The sequence below is a fragment of the Leuciscus leuciscus genome (assembly GCF_965113295.1).
Source record: "Leuciscus leuciscus genome assembly, chromosome: 23".
Classification (NCBI taxonomy): domain Eukaryota; kingdom Metazoa; phylum Chordata; class Actinopteri; order Cypriniformes; family Leuciscidae; genus Leuciscus; species Leuciscus leuciscus.
In genome coordinates this window covers 3,126,515-3,146,711 of record NC_138747.1, presented here as the reverse complement: position 1 = coordinate 3,146,711, position 20,197 = coordinate 3,126,515, and the positions used below count along the sequence as shown (strand labels likewise).

At 35.7% G+C, this 20,197-nt stretch overlaps 1 protein-coding gene and 3 pseudogenes across 4 annotated transcripts; 2 read left to right on the top strand and 2 right to left on the bottom strand.

Moving 5' to 3' along the window:
• The first annotated feature begins 1,313 nt into the window (after positions 1–1,313).
• On the top strand, positions 1,314–2,169 carry LOC309488019 (uncharacterized protein). The gene is made up of 2 exons (XM_082156043.1): positions 1,314–1,402; positions 1,518–2,169. The coding sequence occupies exons 1-2, from the start codon at positions 1,353–1,355 to the stop codon at positions 1,747–1,749; spliced, it is 282 nt and encodes a 93-aa protein (XP_082012169.1). The 5' UTR covers positions 1,314–1,352; the 3' UTR covers positions 1,750–2,169.
• Positions 2,170–8,040: 5,871 nt separating this feature from the next.
• On the top strand, positions 8,041–9,215 carry LOC309488012 (annotated as a pseudogene). The gene is made up of 2 exons (XR_014211724.1): positions 8,041–8,260; positions 8,374–9,215. The product of XR_014211724.1 is annotated as an uncharacterized misc_RNA (transcript).
• Positions 9,216–13,114: 3,899 nt separating this feature from the next.
• Positions 13,115–13,855, bottom strand: LOC309487985 (annotated as a pseudogene). Its single transcript has 2 exons — positions 13,625–13,855; positions 13,115–13,511 (listed from the first exon to the last, which is right to left on the bottom strand). The product of its transcript is annotated as an uncharacterized misc_RNA (transcript).
• A 2,233-nt stretch (positions 13,856–16,088) lies between these two features.
• On the bottom strand, positions 16,089–18,217 carry LOC309487987 (annotated as a pseudogene). The gene is made up of 2 exons (XR_014211722.1): positions 17,735–18,217; positions 16,089–17,621 (listed from the first exon to the last, which is right to left on the bottom strand). The product of XR_014211722.1 is annotated as an uncharacterized misc_RNA (transcript).
• Positions 18,218–20,197: the final 1,980 nt, after the last annotated feature.

The window sequence follows — 20,197 nt, the reverse complement described above, 5'->3', positions numbered from 1 at the left end:
CGGTGTTCACATTAATGTCACTTTATGAACACACACCCTTCATAACCAAACACGTGCAGAGATTTCATTTTCTCTAATGTTAGAACAACAAAAACACATTAGTGTTATCAACTATAAACTTGATTTTTATTCATTTGTATATATTTACTATATATACTTCAGTTTGATTGTTCATAATCAAATTAGTGAATAAAATCAGCGCATGCTCCTGCTGTTCAGAATCAGCTGAAATGCTGTAATGATATGCAGTATTTTAGGTCAGTGTAACGAGATATTCTAGTGAAGCAGGTGTGCTATGAATTCTGTGGTTGTACCTGTTCTCAGGCTTGTGTTCCACACACACACACACACACACACACACACACACAGCTGGCTCATGGCATAATGTGGACCCCGATCACACGCCCCAACGCTCCTGGAGCTGGTGGGAGCCGCAGAGACACACGGCTTCCCACACTTCTGTATTCATCACATTAAACCCCTCACACAATAGAAGTGTGTCTGTTCCAACAGGGCTCGACTAACTAGGCTTCTGGGGGGAAGCTTAATGGACGCTATTACATTTTTGTTTTGATTATTTAGTATTTACTCACTAAATGTTTTGTGAGCATTTCAGCAATGCATTTTATATATTTTAATATTTTTTGGTGTAAAATGACACCATTCAAATGCACTATTTTTTAATAGCTCAATTAATGTATTTTTCTTAAGTGCAAGTGAATATTGATTTATAGAATACTTTGACAAAATATTTGATACGATAAACTCATTAAATCCATTGCATGTTTCTGATACAGCATACAGTAAATATTTGCTACATAATTGTTTATGAATGTGTTTTAGTGATGTATATTTTTCCATGTGAAATGCCTTCAGAAGCTGTACTTTTATTTTTATTTTTTAAATATCTACGTTAAAATAAAACTGTTTCTATATTATCAGCATGGATTAAAAATGAAAATTCTTGTTTTTGTCAAAACATTTCACACCCAACTATAAATTTAGCTTGTGACTGAACACATACAGTAAATATTTTCCACAAATCTCCATTGCTAATCTGAGTGTGAGAACATTAAAATGCCGAGTCCTCATGCCCTCGATGATTCTCCCCCGGCTGACCCTCCAGATGGCACTAGAGAAAGAAAAAAACACCTGTCCACTAAAGAGCTCAATTAAAAGACCTTGGACCAATGCAAATTATGGTAAGCCTATTGTTCCAGTTTTCCCTGCTCTCTGATTGGCTGGATGCAGATATGCTTTGGTATAAAAGTGGGCTGGATCGAGGGTCTTGTGTGGCATTTGGTTTTGCGACTGAAAAAGAGCTTCAGATATTTCATCTCTCAAACTCAAACATGCCGGCCTACATGGACATCACCCCTCAAGACAACGCTCACTATGCCAGGTAAGAAAGGAACAGAAATACTTGCAATAGTGTAATTTTGCTGCTCGATTAATTTAATCTCATTGATATACGCTCACAAACAATGACACTAAAGATGTGCTCTTTTGAATTTCAGGTGCAAACTGTACAGCTTGGAGAGAAAATGCTTCAGCAAAGTGGAGAAACTGAAATCTTCTTTCGAAGACCACCTCCATCACGGTATTCCTGCATCCGACATTTTGGAGAAGACCGTGTCCTTCTTCAGCTCGAAAAAGGCCTTAATCTTCCCGAGCGGCTACTCCAGGTGTTCTCGAGAGATCCTGCGTCTTTCTCCCGCTCCAGATCAAGATCTGACGCCACTGTTCTGAAGTGAACGTCCATCACAGACTGACCTGCTAATGTAAAGGGTCAACAAGCCAAGCACTTGATGTGATCTGATCTTACGTGTTAGCACATCTACCTCGGAGGAAAATAGCACTTGTTTGCTTGTTCTCTCTGGACTTTTTCCCCCCGTAAAGTACTTTGCATAAGTATTTGCAGACTTTGTAAAGGCAAGAATATGATCTGAAGCTGTGCATTGGTTGTGGGAAGCACCAGGCGGAGGATGCGTTGTGTGCATGTAGATGTAACTGTATTTTTCTCTTGAGGAGAAATGTACTGAATGTTTTTGGAAACGTTTGTCATGCTCTCTTTTGGAGGACATGCACAAAAAAAAAAAGAACTTTATTTCATTTTTAAAGATACAGTGTATCATTTGATTACATTTGTGATGATTGTTTTTAAATCAGTTGTGTAATGCTCTCAAATGTTTCAATAAAATAAATGATTTTGATTGCATTAATGTCATCCTGTGTTTTTTATGCTGAACCTGACAAATGTTTATTTGAATTGGGGCAGAAAAAAAACAAAAAAAAAAACACATACCCACTAAAAAGCTTCTAAAACACACTGTAAATCCATAAACCTTTTTTTTTTTTTTTGCTGAATCCAAATGTTCAAGTGTCTGCAAATGTTAGGGTATTAGTGTGTCTGTGTTACCTGTAATTATAAATGTCAAAGGTTTACCAAACGACTAATTTACCTATTGATTGCATGTATGAGACAGATAACATGCCCTGCACTGAGACAAATTAGCATTTAAAAGTATTGAAGGCGTGTAAGGGGGGGAAAAGGTCACAGAATTCAAAAGATGCAAATTCTAAGCCTTACAGGTTATTTATATGAATGCCTATATAATTAACTAACAATGAGCAATTAATTTGTTACCGTATTAATTAATCTTTGTTAATGTTAGTTAAAAGTGCATTAACTAACGTTAACAAATACAACATTTGCTTTTGATAATGTATTAGTGAATGTTGAAATTAACATACGATTAATAAATGCTGTATTGTTCATTAGTTCATGTTAACTAAAGTAGTTCACTAATGTTAACTAATGAAACCTTATATTGTAAAGTGTTGCCAATTATTTTCATTGTTAATCTGGCTTCTAGTTCTATACCTAGAAATTATTATAAAACGTAATGTTTCATATTATTCTTCCATCCAACATACACACTACTCAAAAGGACTCACATATAGCTGACTAAACTTTGATTTTTTTTTTTTTTAAAGGTGAGTTTGTGGCAAGTCAAACCGTTTTATGGTTGAAAGGGACGGCTAACTGATGATTAGCCGAGTGAAACTCCCTGAGGACATGACGGACAGGTGTGAACGCCGATAAAGAGGACACACTTCTATTGTTCCGTAAGGATCATTCAGAGCGGAGTGTGGGAAAACCCCATGGCCGCTGCTCTCAGTGCGTTGTATAAACACTATGAGCTGCTGAATGGTTTCATGTACACATGCAGAAGCCTATTAGGTTTAATCTGCAAAGCAGAAAAAATAGCTTCTCAAATATAAGGTTGGACACATGTGGTCAAGGCAGTTAAGCTATATAAATGCAATAAGAAAACATGAAAAAATAAATAAATTGCAATATTGCATCAATATTTTTTTATTTAGTTCTCCAATATTTTACCAGTTTATTTAACTGATGTTTTTTTTGCATCATCATCATTATCCAGTCGGGCCGTTTCCCTCCAGATGGTTGGTGACGTCAGGAAGAACAGAGTCTTCAGCGGAACTAATGCTTCATTCAGGACTCTGGATGCTTTTGTGCTCCATTGATGTGAAGACAGAGAGTCAGTGTGGGAACCTCACATGAGATCTACTCACACTGACCAGCACACACACACACACACACATGCTTCATCATCAGGCTGTGACGTCACTGCAGCAATCATAATCCTGAAGATCATAAACATTAAAATATGATTCATGTTAAGCATCTAGAGATGTGAGAAGACATGCTGTTTTCTTTAAAGAACTTAATTTTGCACACAAATGCATCAGTAAGTCCAGTCGTAGTAATTTGCAACATCCATGTATAATGCTGTAGTAGATTGCTCAATTAAAACAAGAAAACTGCTTAAATAATTAAAATAGTACTCTCCCCTCCACCTGCTCCCCTGAGACACGAGCTTCGAGCCCCTGATAGAGGATCATTGAGCATGTGGCGGCCCACATCCCTCATTGTCTGTCTGAGCTCTTCCATTGGCTCCAAACTGTGAGAAACTCCAACAAGCTCAAGCCTCACACATTCATATGGAGATTTGTGAGTATAAATAGAGGATCTGCAGCCGGTGTGAATCAGACTCGCTCTGCACAGAGATCTACAGCACAGAGATCCAGACATGACACCTACAATCATCTCAAAGGAGCATCTCCCTCTCAACAACAAGGTACATCACATGATCCTCCTTCCAGCAACATTACATCAGCAGCTTTCACGACTCTTCTCGATCACTGCTTATTCCAAGACACGTTCCTGATGCTTTTCTGTCTCCATCTGCAGCTGAGAAAGCCAATAGTGGAGAAGATGCACAGAGATGGTCTCATCAGCAGCTCAAGTGTCTTCTGGCTCCAGAGTTCCTGATTCCCAGCTGGAGAAAGCACAAATCCTGGAGATGACGGTGGCATCTACAGAAACACTTCCTCCATCCATCAGCCTCAGCGAAGGCTTTGATTGATCCTCTAGCGCCCTCTGAAGGAACGCACACGTGGAAGCCATGAGTCTACATTAGACACCAAGGATGTGGACCACTTTTTGGTCCTTTCTGATGTGCAAAGATTGTTATTCTGAGTCTGATTTGATAGTTCACATCTGTGTTAGATGTCATTAACAATATTATTTCCGTCACTGGAAATGTATTATGTATTGCTGAATACATTAATATACACCTTCTGTGAAGGCAAATTACATTTTCACTATGATATGGTAAATCTTTGCTTTATGTGAAGTACAAATAGTGGTTTTGAATATGTTATCAGTATGATAAACACTCTGTTGTCCTCATAGGACATTTGATCATATCATAGAATCCCACATAAAGGAGGTTCAGTGTTTTTTCTGCTATTAAAATGCTATGAACTGACTTGTGTTGAGTGACACCTGTGGATGTTCATGTCCTGATGTATTCTCCTGTACGGGAATATCTTAACTGTTGAGTATCTTGACATTTAATCACTAACAGTTTCTGTTATGCTTTAGTATGACCCCCTCATGTGGAGGAAGGCTAATAATGATTTGTGGTAAATCATTTGTCACATGACTTTTGTAAAGTTTATTAATATTTGATGCGTTTAATGTGTTTTGGAGATCTCTTCATGCAAATGCTGTGATATGTTATCACCTTTTATTTGCATTAATGATATCACAAAATAAATAAATAAAAAGTCAAATGTATTTTCTGCTGTGGCATTCTGGTTTGTCATGGAATTTAGATGTTGTCTTCTTTAGAGTTGATATTAATGAAGAAGAAACTCCATTATGGAATAATTGTATATGTACAGCATGAATTGAAAATCTTGAAGCTTTAGTTTTAATTACATTTTCGGATTATGCTCTCTTGCACAGATTTTTTGTACATACAGTACAGGCCAAAAGTTTGGAAACATTACTATTTTTAATGTTTTTGAAAGAAGTTTCTTCTGCTCATCAAGCCTGCATTTATTTGATCAAAACTACAGAAAAAAATGTAATATTTGTGATATATTATTACAATGTAAAATAATTGTTTTTCAATTTATTATACTTTAAATTATTATTTATTTCTGTGATGCAAAGCTGAATTTTCAGGATCATTACTCCAGTCTATCACATGATCCTTTAGAAATCATTCTAATATGATGATTCATTATCAAAGTTGGAAACAGTTCTGCTGCTTAATATTTTTTCATAACCTGTGATACTTTTTTAGGATACTTTGATGAATAAAAAGTAAAAAAAAAAGAAGAAAAAAAAGAAGAAAAAAATGAAGCAAATGTTTCAAAAATAGAAATCTTTTGTAACAACAATATCCACTACTGGTCAGTATTTTGGGGTCAGTAATTTTTTTTCTTTCTTTTTTTGAAATAAATCAATACTTTTATTCAGCAAGGATGTGTTAAATTGATAAAAAGTGATAAAGAAGATTTATATTATTAGAAAATATTTTTTTAGTTTTAATAAATGCAGTTCTTTTTAACCTTTTATTCATCAAATATATTAGGCAGCAGAACTGTGTCCAACACTCATAATAAATCATAATATTAGAATGATTTCTAAAGGATCATGTGATAGACTGGAGTAATGATCCTGAAAATTCAGCTTTGCATCACAGGAATAAATTATTATATAAAGTATATTCAAATAGAAAACTATTATTTTAAGTTGTAATAATATTTCAAAATATTACTGTATTTTTTATCAAATAAATGCAGGCTTGATGAGCAGAAGACACTTCTTTTAAAAACATTAAAAATAGTAATGTGTCCAAACTTTTGGCCTGTACTGTATATACAAAAGGTCAGGATAGATGCTGTAGTTATTTAAATTTTAAATGAGATCCCTCTGGGAAATTATGCAAATTATGTCCTGAACATTTGAACATTTAATATAGCAAACTAATTAAAGTGACCGATATATTTTGCTTATTGCTCAATTTTTTTATAATAATAAATCGTTTTATGAAAGGAAACTGTAAACAACCCGATGTTTTAATTTCACATGTTTATTCCAGGTAAATATCTATTATTTTATCTTCAAAATATAAAAGGACAGAAAGGTATGTCAACTGGCTATTGCACGTGTATCAGATTCCAACCTGTAATTGATTCATATTTCCTGCGTTAGGGAACCAACTAACGGCCAGTTTGATCAGGTTAAGACCGTGAACGTTTGGAGACGTGTGCGCTGTGGGTTTCAGTAGGACACACGTCTATTGTTGTGTAATTGAATTGAGTGAATGAAGAGAGCGTGAGAGAGAGAACTCACTCAAAGACCATCAGAGACAATAGAACTCAACTAAGAGACCAGGGGTCAGAGGTCAGCATGAATAGATTGGACTTTACACTATATAATCTATATATATAATCTAATATTATAGATTTTTAAAATGAAAAGGACTAAATCAAATGCTTTATTTTAAGAAATTAGTCATCAGATTCATGTAAAACTGTATGCTTATTATTGATCAGCAGAGGCGTGAGAACGCTCGTAGAGAATCTGTCCTGCATTAACACTCATTATCATGTGAATAGACACACTTCTATTGTTGTGTTTGTGTCTCAGTGTGAGAAACTCTGGAGAACAGAGTCACAGTTCTAGTGTCATCAGCATCCTAAACCCAAACACAACCTCAATATCTGACACACACAAGAGAGTCGACACACTTATGGATATTTACACACACATGCATGATGCATTTACATGATGTCATTCATGATGTCATCAGCAATATCACTATTTATTTTCCTTTATGCATCATGAACTTTTACAATGACTAAGCTTTTGCATCAGGTACTTAAGAAACTTTTGTCATCAAAACACAAACATCTCTCACAAACGCAACTAAAATCTTATTTGATGCTGAAAAAAGGAAATTAAAAGTGCTATTTTGCATATTCCATAATTCATTTAATATGCAGGAAAATTGCATGTTTGCAAGAGAATAACTGTGATCAGAAAGTGTGTGATAAGTGACTGACTGGTTTCCCTCCTCCAGATGGTTGGTGACGTCAGGAAGAACAGAGTCTTCAGCGGCACTAATGCTTCATTCAGGACTCTGGATGCTTTTGTGCTCCATTGATGTGAAGACAGAGAGTCAGTGTGGGAACCTCACATGAGATCTACTCACACTGACCAGCACACACACACACACACACACACACACACACACACACACACATCTGGAGGCCTGGAGTCCGAGACAATGGAGACAATGACGTCTGAATTCCACTACACAACTCTAAAGCTTTAGATACCAACGCATTCATCTACACTAAAAACACATTTCTTTAAACTGCAGTTTGTATATAAATATTTAGAGCACTGTTTATTGTCAGTGTAAGTGAAACACACATATGGGCAACTAAAACTAGGTCACCATAAATAAATGAATAAACACATTTTATATATATATATCTATATATAGCTCCTCCACACGTGTGTACAGTGTTGACGAGTGTGTGTTGCTTCAGTGACATTGATGTGAACATCAGATCTCTACAGGTCAGCACTTTCCCAGATTCTCCCCTGAGACACAGAGACAGAGGATCATTGAGCATGTGGCGGCCCACATCCCTCATTGTCTGTCTGAGCTCTTCCATTGGCTCCAAACTGTGAGAAACTCCAACAAGCTCAAGCCTCACACATTCATATGGAGATTTGTGAGTATAAATAGAGGATCTGCAGCCGGTGTGAATCAGACTCGCTCTGCACAGAGATCTACAGCACAGAGATCCAGACATGACACCTACAATCATCTCAAAGGAGCATCTCCCTCTCAACAACAAGGTACATCACATGATCCTCCTTCCAGCAACATTACATCAGCAGCTTTCACGACTCTTCTCGATCACTGCTTATTCCAAGACACGTTCCTGATGCTTTTCTGTCTCCATCTGCAGCTGAGAAAGCCAATAGTGGAGAAGATGCACAGAGATGGTCTCATCAGCAGCTCAAGTGTCTTCTGGCTCCAGAGTTCCTGATTCCCAGCTGGAGAAAGCACAAATCCTGGAGATGACGCTCACAGTTCCAGTTCACATGCTGTCAATCAAGGCTTCTCCAGGTGTGTCCGTGAGATCCAGAGATGAGATGAAGACACAGAGCCAGAGAAGAAGCTCTTCCAGAAGCTGCAGACATCATGTGATCAGAACAGGAGGGAAAGTGTGGAGCCTCGGCTGAGCCGCTCAGACCAGAACACCTTCAGCAAAGAGATGAAGATCAACAAGAGCGCCATCTTGGTAGATCAACACGGACCACATTGGTCATAAATATGCAAACCTGTAAAGCTCTCGTGCTTGTTTTTAATTTTTCTTACAACATATTGTATGTACCTTTATCTGAGCTTATAATAAGTTTTTTTTTATTTCTTTCAAATGTGAAAGATTCTTCTCTAATCTGAACAACATGTTTTGTTTTTCTAAGTGTGGCCAATATTTGGACGTAATTGTTTTCAATCCTATTGAGATTTATTTGAAACCCGACTGGGCTTGTATTTGTGTTTCTAAGGAAATAATATGCAGATTGTATCAGATCTGATATTGTAGAGATTGTGACTCTAGAGGTTATACTTCATCTGTCTATCTGTACCATGTACTGTGCATTCATAACTGCCTTTTATAAGGGCGTATAAGTAAATGTGAAAACCTTTTCACTGTGTAGGTGAAATCAAGTTTCCTTCTGTGAAGGAATTATGAACTGAAAAGGCCATTGAATGTATTTCAATCAGTCTGTGGCGGAATAAAACAATCAAAAAAAAGATCTGCTTTTGTCTATTCATATCAAACTCTTTTCACTATACATGAATGATTCAGTGATCACACGCATTATTATTCCTGCGTGGGTTTATTTATCAGGCTTGCTGCTCATGATGGCATTCTTGAGTTGGTTTTAATGAGATGAAGAGTTAAAAACATGCTTTCACTGCATTTGTGTTTGCCTGTTGCCATGTTGGAGAGTGATGTGCTGTGGGTCATATAGAGGACATCATTAACTCAGCATCAACTAATGAAAATGCCTTTGCAATTATTATTACTCTGAGACCCACAGGAATGTTTTAAAAGCCCTTTGGATATTCAGGTTTGGGAGGGAATGTGACATAAATGGCATTGAGTGATTTGATTCTAGTGTGTAAAGTCTTATTATATATATATATATATAATTTTTTTTTTTTTTTTTTTTCTGTCTTGACTGCATGGACAAAAAGATGACTTGCTGTCACAGAAAATGAAATGATTTTTAAACTGACTGACATTTTAAATGTACATTTCTGTTCTATTCACGCAAAGGCGACTTTAGGTGTGTTTAAAGCTGCAGACTAACAGGTCAATTTGGATTTTTATTTACCTTAATTTTTCATGACTATACTGGGTTTTTAAACATTTGAGATGGTCGAAAACAAGTCTGTTATTTCTCCTTTCAGAGTCCCAAAATATTGAGATTTATTGAGGGTTTTTGGGATGCTAATGACACTGAGCTGTGATTCTGGGTACCAGAGCTTTCCCACACTGAACAATAGACATGTGCCTATTCAGATGCTAATGACCGCTTGATCCTATAATAAAAATTCCCTCGGGAGACCGTTGAATGCTTGTCATCTAATGACAAGATAAACCCCCATTGACCACAGGTTGACGTATGTGTGTGTGACGTATGTATGTGCACTGGACCACTGTTGTGGATCTTCAGGTGAGATTAATGCATTTAAACACTTAAAGGGAAGTTAAATGCTGAGTTTACAGGATTTACCACTGATATAATTAACAAAATCCCAGCTAACCAAAATATGTTCTAAGAACGTTTGGAAAAACTTTATTTCGATAGTCCACTTTAGACACTCTACTAACTATAAGTAACTTTGCAACTACATGTAAACTCTCTGTCATTAGAGTATTAGTAGACTGCTTCATATCTGATAACACTTTATTTTGATGGTCCCCCAACAGATATTCTACTGACTTTACAGTAAGTAACTTGGCAACTATAAGTCAACTTATTCTACTAACCCGAACCCTAACACCTAACCATAGCCTATAGTACTAATACTCTAATGAGAGTTAGTTGACATGTAGTTGCAAAGTTACTTATATTTAGTAGAATATCTAAAGTGGACTATCGAAATAAAGTGGAACCGAATGTTTATACTCACATTCTGAACAAGGTAAAACATTATTCCTGAATGTTCTCTGAATGTTAAAAAAGTCCATTTTAATTTATTTATTTATTTATTTTATGTGAATTATTATTAGTTATGTGAACATTAAGCGAACATTTCATTCCAGCAACTTTGTTAATTTTGAATCCTCTCTGAACATTCTGAAACAAGTATAGTAACATTTAAAAATGTTAGTCAAGCGTCAAGCTAAAAAATTGTTGAAAAAAGTTACAAAAGGGAAAAATATATATATTTATAGATTAAAATATCTTGCATATTTGAATTAAACCTTTTGGGGGGGGGGGGGGGGACTTTACATTTTTGGGCATAAATGGCACTAACTTGCTTTTACAAAAAGTTAATCAAATAATAAATTAGTATAGAAGACCTCAAACCAACCATGTACATCTTTCCTAAAGGCTCATTTATGATTCTCTAGTATTTTCGTTTTTAATCAGTATTAAATAATAAATAACAAAGCTCTTTTCCCAGTCTTTTTAATAATGTCAGTATTCTGTGCATGTGGGTAAAAGTTGGAGGAATAGTGCAGCATGACGGCATTATAAAAGTTTCATATGAGGTCACTCCCCTGACCTCTGACCCCTAGGTCTCTTAGTTGAGATCTATTGTCTCTCTGAGGGTTTGTTTTTATTCTCTTAATTAAATCAAACAACAATAGATGTTTGTCTACTGCACATCACATTCATATGCACTTTATGTAAAGCTTTTAAATAAGGGCTGCTTCTTCTTTCAGTATTTATCAAGCATTAGCAGCCCCAGATTCAGATACTTACATTTGCTATCTAATGCAATGTCATTCAGGCATTTAGTTTGACTTCAGTGTTTAAACACTTCGAGACATCTTAGAAAATAGATGAAACCACATAGTTGAGTTGAATTCAGTTTATTTTTCTTTGCGTATGGAAAATATTTCTCATTCACTATTGAAAGCATGTTTCAAACAAGCTCTGAGCAGAGAGATGCTCTCCGGAGGACAACACAAACATCAGTAATAATGTGAACATAACACATTATATCAGATTTACAATAACGTAAATACAGTAAACATATACAGCAGTATATAGAGTGTACATGTATAGATGAAGATCTATATAAAACAATATTCATTTACCCTCATGGAGGGATTGCACATTCTTTTCAGAATTACAAAAATGAAATTTCATTGATTAAAACTCATTGAGGACAGCAACATACTGATACAGATATACGTTTTCAAAACAACATCAAATATTATCAGGAAATGCTTTTTGCCAGTTGCAAAAATTAATACTGTTTCAACATGAAACCAAAATTGACTTGCATCACCTCAAAGGTGAAAATTATACCCAAAGGATATGAAAAATGCAGTTTATTGCACATTTATACTAATTATTAGTGGCATCATGGTATTTTGCAATACAAGTTATTTTATCAAACTAAAAATAGTTAAAGGACATTTTTGGACACACGGTGACTGTAAAATCTCAAAAGTACAATATCAAACATGACAGAACTTTAACAATCACAGAATCTCTCAAAGAATTAAAAAGATTTGTGAGGTTAAATAAACAGTAAAATGTGCTTTTCATAAAAGCAATTAAGATTAAAAAAATTAATCAAAACAAACTGAGATTTCATAATTAAATCACAGGTCCATTCATAGAACATCTTCACTGAAGACTAATATGTATATTTAACATTACATTAAAGAATTTCCCCAAAACAGGAAAAACACAATGTCAAATATCTCAAAGATAATGTATTAAAATCCAGCATTAGAGATATTTGATCAAGTCACACAATGCATCACCTCAAAGGTGAAAATTATACCCAAAGGATATGAAAAATGCAGTTTAATGCACTTTTATACTAATTATTAGTGGCATTATGGTATTTCGCAATACAAGTTATTTTATCAAACTAAAAGTAGTTAAAGGACATTTTCTCGAAAAGAGAAAAGAGAAGTCTTTATAGAAGATCGAATCATAGAATCATCATTAAAGTAAGAGTCAATGTTGTCTAATATAGATGTCAGTATATGTTCCCATCAGAGAAAGAGATCAAATATAAATCCTAAAGTCTCTCTATGAATATCATCTAAGAGGAAATTTGAGCCACAAACAGCACATAATTAATAATGAAGCAAGATTCTTGTCATCACATTAATTTCAAGAAATTATAACATTTCATATAACATACTGTGTAAATGGACTCTTCATCAGCTTGTAGAACAAAGCTTGAGATGTTATCAGATTATGAATAGCCTTTAAAATAATAAAGGAAGTGTTTCCTTCACATCTTATCAAGATGCATTTAATGTATAAGTCAATGTTGTCTAATATAGACGTCAGTATATGTTCCCGTCAGGAACTCTTGAGTCTTCATAGAGGATTGAATCATCAGAGCACTTTGCAGTGCAAATATCTCTTCCAAACTGGAACTCATGAAACAGTTTTTCTCCAAAAGAGAAGCTGAAACGCCACAGTCCACTGAGTCTAGTGTAGACGTTCAGTATGAGCTGCTGGTCGCTGTAAGATCTCCCAAGGCCTCCAGGTGGCGCTCTTGTTGACCTTCATCTCTTTGCTGAAGGTGTTCTGGTCTGAGCGGCTCAGCCGAGGCTCCACACTTTCCCTCCTGTTCTGATCACATGATGTCTGCAGCTTCTGGAAGAGCTTCAGTCTTCTCTGGCTCTGTGTCTTCATCTCATCTCTGGATCTCACGGACACACCTGGAGAAGCCTTGATTGACAGCATGTGAACTGGAACTGTGAGTGTCATCTCCAGGATTTGTGCTTTCTCCAGCTGGGAATCAGGAACTCTGGAGCCAGAAGACACTTGAGCTGCTGATGAGACCATCTCTGTGCATCTTCTCCACTATTGGCTTTCTCAGCTGCAGATGGAGACAGAAAAGCATCAGGAACGTGTCTTGGAATAAGCAGTGATCGAGAAGAGTCGTGAAAGCTGCTGATGTAATGTTGCTGGAAGGAGGATCATGTGATGTACCTTGTTGTTGAGAGGGAGATGCTCCTTTGAGATGATTGTAGGTGTCATGTCTGGATCTCTGTGCTGTAGATCTCTGTGCAGAGCGAGTCTGATTCACACCGGCTGCAGATCCTCTATTTATACTCACAAATCTCCATATGAATGTGTGAGGCTTGAGCTTGTTGGAGTTTCTCACAGTTTGGAGCCAATGGAAGAGCTCAGACAGACAATGAGGGATGTGGGCCGCCACATGCTCAATGATCCTCTATCAGGGGCTCGAAGCCGTGAATCTGGGAAAGTCCTGACCTGTAGAGATCTGATGTTCACATCAATGTCACTGAAGAAACACACGCTCATCATTAGAAACGCGTGGCGTCAGTGACTCCTGCATCGTCTCGTTCCTCGTCACATCATTCCTGCACATGCCGTCTGAATTACTGTGTAAAGCAGTGTTTAATTCACATGCCTAAGTTTAATATCAAACTGGAATATTAATAAAATATATACTGTATATAAAACTGTATAACCAATTACTAGATCAAGTCAAATCATACTTTATTTATGGAGTGCATTTAAAAACAACAAAGATTAACTAAACTGATGTACAATTTAAGAATAAAGTTTAAACTAGAGAAAAACAGAAAGAGAGGGAAAAGAATGATAGAATAATAAGAAAAATACTGAAAAATGAAATACAATATTACATCAATAAAAACTAAACTGATGTTCAAATGCTTTCTAGTTTCCAGTTGTTACAGCATTGTTAGACACATATGGATTTATGTGCATAAAGTTCAACATTTCAAGTCTTTCCACAGGAGTAAGTGCAGATATTTCATGTCCTAATTTATGATCTTCAGCATTATGATTGCAGTGACGTCACAGCCTGATGATGAAGCAGATGTGTGTGTGTGTGTGTGTGTGTGCTTGCTGGTCAGTGTGAGTAGATCTCATGTGAGGTTCCCACACTGACTCTCTGTCTTCACATCAATGGAGCACAAAAGCATCCAGAGTCCTGAATGAAGCATTAGTGCCGCTGAAGACTCTGTTCTTCCTGACGTCACCAACCATCTGGAGGAGGGAAACCAGTCAGTCACTTATCACACACTTTCTGATCACAATTATTCTCTTGCAAACATGCAATTTTCCTGCATATGTAAATGCATTATGGAATATGCAAAATATTAAAATTTTAAATATTCTTTTAAATAAATTCTTTTTTTTTTTCAGCATCAAATAAGACTTTAGTTGCGTTTGTGAGAGATGTTCGCGTTCCGATGACAAAAGTTTCTTAAGTACCTGATGCAAAAGCTTAGTCATTGTAAAAGTTCATGATGCATAAAGGAAAATAAATAGTGATATTGCTGATGACATCATGAATGACATCATGTAAATGCATCATGCATGTGTGTAAATATCCATAAGTGTGTCGACTCTCTTGTGTGTGTCAGATATTGAGGTTGTGTTTGGGTTTAGGATGCTGATGACACTAGAACTGTGACTCTGTTCTCCAGAGTTTCTCACACTGAGACACAAACACAACAATAGAAGTGTGTCTATTCACATGATAATGAGTGTTAATGCAGGACAGATTCCCTACGAGCTTTCTCACGCCTCTGCTGATCAATACTTGTTGAAAGAAAACATGATTTTTTTAATGAATTAGAAGACAGTCTTTTTATAATCAAGCGTTAAAATCAATAACACTTTGTTCATTCACTTCATTTCACTACAGTACACACACACGTCTCTCACTGGTGCTTTAACTTTAGGCCTACCAGTACATTTAATGAGAACAATGGTGTAATCTTCATGAGATATATTTTTAAATCAGACTTATGAACATATATTTATTTCATTTGTGGGCAAAATAAACCCCAACACAGAATGAACATGGTTCTCAGATCTATAAATACATGGACAGGAAATATTGATTCAAAACAATATTCCAAATATATTAGTGAAGATCTGATGTCATTTTCACTAGAAATGACAGTTATTATGAAAATATCATGATTATGGGTTACATAAAAAGAAGACATCCAAACTAAACAAATCACATTAGTTTTCATATTAAACATCACACTAGATGTTAAATCACTGAATTTATGAGGTCCAAATATTGAAAAGTAAATGAAATAATATTTATGATAATAAATATTTCATAGAAATAGACATAGATGTATTATACACATGAAAATAAATTAAAAGTTTATTTAGACAAGCATATTACTGAGTATTAATACTCCAAATCAAGTATTCCTGTAATCATTGTAAGAATTACAAACAAGATTTAAGGTGTTATAAGAATTTACTTTTTATAATATTAAATATTTTTTGTTTGTTTCATATTTTAAGTTATTTTTATGTCTGTATTGTCTGGATATATAGTTAAAAAATAAATAAAAATAAATAAATGCAGAGACAGAAATAAGATCAACTGATTTTATTGTCATGAATATTAATTTTGTCATTGAGGAAATGACATCATTCCGACACGGAGTGATAATATATCACAACATGAGCTCAGAGAATCTCCAAGATACATTTATGCCCTCAATAGAGCAAAGCTTATACATCATAAAACAGTCTTTTCAAAAGACACATCAACATATTCAACGTTTATGATTAAACAAATGTTCAGAATAGTCACACGGTGACTGTAAAATCTCAAAAGTACAATATCAAACATGACAGAACTTTAACAATCACAGAATCTCTCAAAGAATTAAAAAGATTTGTGAGGTTAAATAAACAGTAAAATGTGCTTTTCATAAAAGCAATTAAGATTAAAAAAATTAATCAAAACAAACTGAGATTTCATAAATAAATCACAGGTCCATTCATAGAACATCTTCACTGAAGACTAATATGTATATTTAACAATACATTAAAGAATTTCCCCAAAACAGGAAAAACACAATGTCAAATATCTCAAAGATAATGTATTAAAATCCAGCATTAGAGATATTTGATCAAGTCACACAATGCATCTCCTCAAAGGTGAAAATTATACCCAAAGGATATGCAACTCATTTTTCAAACTAAAAATAGTTAAAAGGCATTTTCTCAAAAAGAGAAAAGAGAAGTCTTTATAGAAGATCGAATCATAGAATCATCATTGATGTAAAAGTCAATGTTGTCTAATATAGACGTCAGTATATGTTCCCGTCAGAGAAAGAGATCAAATATAAATCCTAAAGTCTCTCTATGATTATCATCTAAGAGGAAATCAAATTTGAGCCACAAACAGCACATAATTAATAATGAAGCAAGATTCTTGTCATCACATTAATTTCAAGAAATTATAACATTTCATATAACGTACTGTGTAAATCGACTCTTCATCAGCTTGTAGAACAAAGCTTGAGATGCTATCAGATTATGAATAGCCTTTAAAATAATAAAGGAAGTGTTTCCTTCACATCTTATCAAGATGCATTTAATGTAAAAGTCAATGTTGTCTAATATAGACGTCAGTATATGTTCCCGTCAGGAACTCTTGAGTCTTCATAGAGGATCGAATCATCAGAGCACTTTGCAGTGCAAATATCTCTTCCAAACTGGAACTCATGAAGCAGTTTTTCTCCAAAAGAGAAGCTGAAACGCCACAGTCCACTGAGTCTAGTGTAGACGTTCAGTATGAGCTGCTGGTCGCTGTAAGATCTCCCAAGGCCTCCAGGTGGCGCTCTTGTTGATCTTCATCTCTTTGCTGAAGGTGTTCTGGTCTGAGCGGCTCAGCCGAGGCTCCACACTTTCCCTCCTGTTCTGATCACATGATGTCTGCAGCTTCTGGAAGAGCTTCAGTCTTCTCTGGCTCTGTGTCTTCATCTCATCTCTGGATCTCACGGACACACCTGGAGAAGCCTTGATTGACAGCATGTGAACTGGAATTGTGAGCGTCATCTCCAGGATTTCTGCTTTCTCCAGCTGGGAATCAGGAACTCTGGAGCCAGAAGACACTTGAGCTGCTGATGAGACCATCTCTGTGCATCTTCTCCACTATTGGCTTTCTCAGCTGCAGATGGAGACAGAAAAGCATCAGGAACGTGTCTTGGAATAAGCAGTGATGGAGAAGAGTCGTGAAAGCTGCTGATGTAATGTTGCTGGAAGGAGGATCATGTGATGTACCTTGTTGTTGAGAGGGAGATGCTCCTTTGAGATGATTGTAGGTGTCATGTCTGGATCTCTGTGCTGTAGATCTCTGTGTAGAGCGAGTCTGATTCACACCGGCTGCAGATCCTCTATTTATACTCACAAATCTCCATATGAATGTGTGAGGCTTGAGCTTGTTGGAGTTTCTCACAGTTTGGAGCCAATGGAAGAGCTCAGACAGACAATGAGGGATGAGGGCCGCCACATGCTCAAAGCTCAATGAACACGCAGCTGCTTTCTAACAGATCTTTCTTCTGGCTGCTGTCACTGCTGGAGTCTCAGAGACACACAGATTCACACACTTCTGGTTTCATCACATTAAATCACTCGCACAATAGAAGTGTGTCTGTTCTCACAGGAGTAACTCGGTTCCCAAAGGCCAAATCATCTGTGCCGTGTGTCGCACTGGACCATTAATAAACTTTATAGTAGCTAGGCTGTTGTAATAAAAAAAAAAAAAAAAATATATATATATATATATAATAAAATAATAAAAATAAATCCTTTAAAATTTGAAAAATGTCACTTATATTTTTCTCTAAATTGACCCGGATTAAAAATTTTGATAAACATAAAAAAAACGTTTGCACAGAAGTGATTTTGAAGTGAACGTGAATGACGTGGGAAACGCTTGCAGATCAAAACTACTTCGAGTTTAAATCCCTGGGGTTTTATTAGTATTAGTCCGTCTCATTATCATGTGAATAGACACACTTCTATTGTTGTGTTTGTGTCTCAGTGTGAGAAACTCTGGAGAACAGAGTCACAGTTCTAGTGTCATCAGCATCCTAAACCCAAACACAACCTCAATATCTGACACACACAAGAGAGTCGACACACTTATGGATATTTACACACACATGCATGATGCATTTACATGATGTCATTCATGATGTCATCAGCAATATCACTATTTATTTTCCTTTATGCATCATGAACTTTTACAATGACTAAGCTTTTGCATCAGGTACTTAAGAAACTTTTGTCATCTAAACGCAAAACTTTTTCACAAATGCAACTAAAATCTTATTTGATGCTAAAAAAAAAGTGAATTAAAAGTGTATTTAAAAGAATATTTAAAAATTAAATATTTTGCATATTCCATAATACATTTACATATGCAGGAAAATTGCATGTTTGCAAGAGAATAACTGTGATCAGAAAGTGTGTGATAAGTGACTGACTGGTTTCCCTCCTCCAGATGGTTGGTGACGTCAGGAAGAACAGAGTCTTCAGCGGCACTAATGCTTCATTCAGGACTCTGGATGCTTTTGTGCTCCATTGATGTGAAGACAGAGAGTCAGTGTGGGAACCTCACATGAGATCTACTCACACTGACCAGCACACACACACACACACACACACACACACACACACACACACACACACATCTGGAGGCCTGGAGTCCGAGACAATGGAGACAATGACGTCTGAATTCCACTACACAACTCTAAAGCTTTAGATACCAATGCATTCATCAACACACACGAAACACAGTTTTATATAAATTGTATAAAATGTGAATTGTAAATTCGGTTCGAACGTATCAAACTGCCCAAGTCATTTCCATGAACAAAAACGATTTAGAAACATTTAGATATTTCAATGGTTCACTAAAGACCGATCTCATTGAATCCATATTTCTTTATGATACCTTTCCTCCAATCAGTTTTATAATATAGACATTTTTAATGCCACATTTGAATAATAAGAAATTAAGAGAATTAGACCTAGTTATTGGCCTGATCAGCTAAACCATCCATAACACAAAACAAGCCCTACAAATTAATAAAAGAACACATATTATACAGACACATCATGTTTAATGGTATTTGACGATTTGTAGTTTCAAGAAAACATTTGCAATTGGTTTGTAAAAGGAGTTTTTCTACATGTTTGGGTTGATTTTCATTGCTTTTACACTGTAGGAGTCGTGTTTCCAGCGTTTCGGAAAAATAAATCATTTGGCAATAAATCTCACAAAACATGCAAAAACTCTATTTAATGTTACTGATTCTTAATTAATCTATCATTAAACATCAAAACTTGTATTGCGAAGACATTAGAATAAACCCACTGTGAGTCTTTCTTAATAAATCTATTTATCTTTATTTGCATGATTCGTCTGTAAAATACTCCATTAGCTCTCAGACTCAATCTCTAAAGCAAAACATCAAGTGAACATCTGACATCATCTGATGAGTTCAATAAGGGGTAAGCAGATTTGCTGTGGTTCATAAACTCAATGTTGAATCAAGATCTCAGCTATTGCTTGAATACCTTTACAATTTTCCATTCTTTGTTTTCCACGTTTTTCTTATAAACAACAATTCTCATACACTCTCTCGATAAACACACTCACTCAATAATCACAGGCTGCATCCACATGCTTACTATATAGTAGGCGAAAACCAGTATGTGATTAAATAAGTATGTCCG

Excerpts from the sequence above, each read along its gene's own strand:
- LOC309488019 (XM_082156043.1), top strand. The coding sequence starts at position 1,353 with ATGCCGGCCTACATGGACATCACCCCTCAAGACAACGCTCACTATGCC. Across the intron at positions 1,403-1,517 it reads GACAACGCTCACTATGCCAG|GTGCAAACTGTACAGCTTGG; the intron begins GTAAGAAAGGAA and ends TTTGAATTTCAG.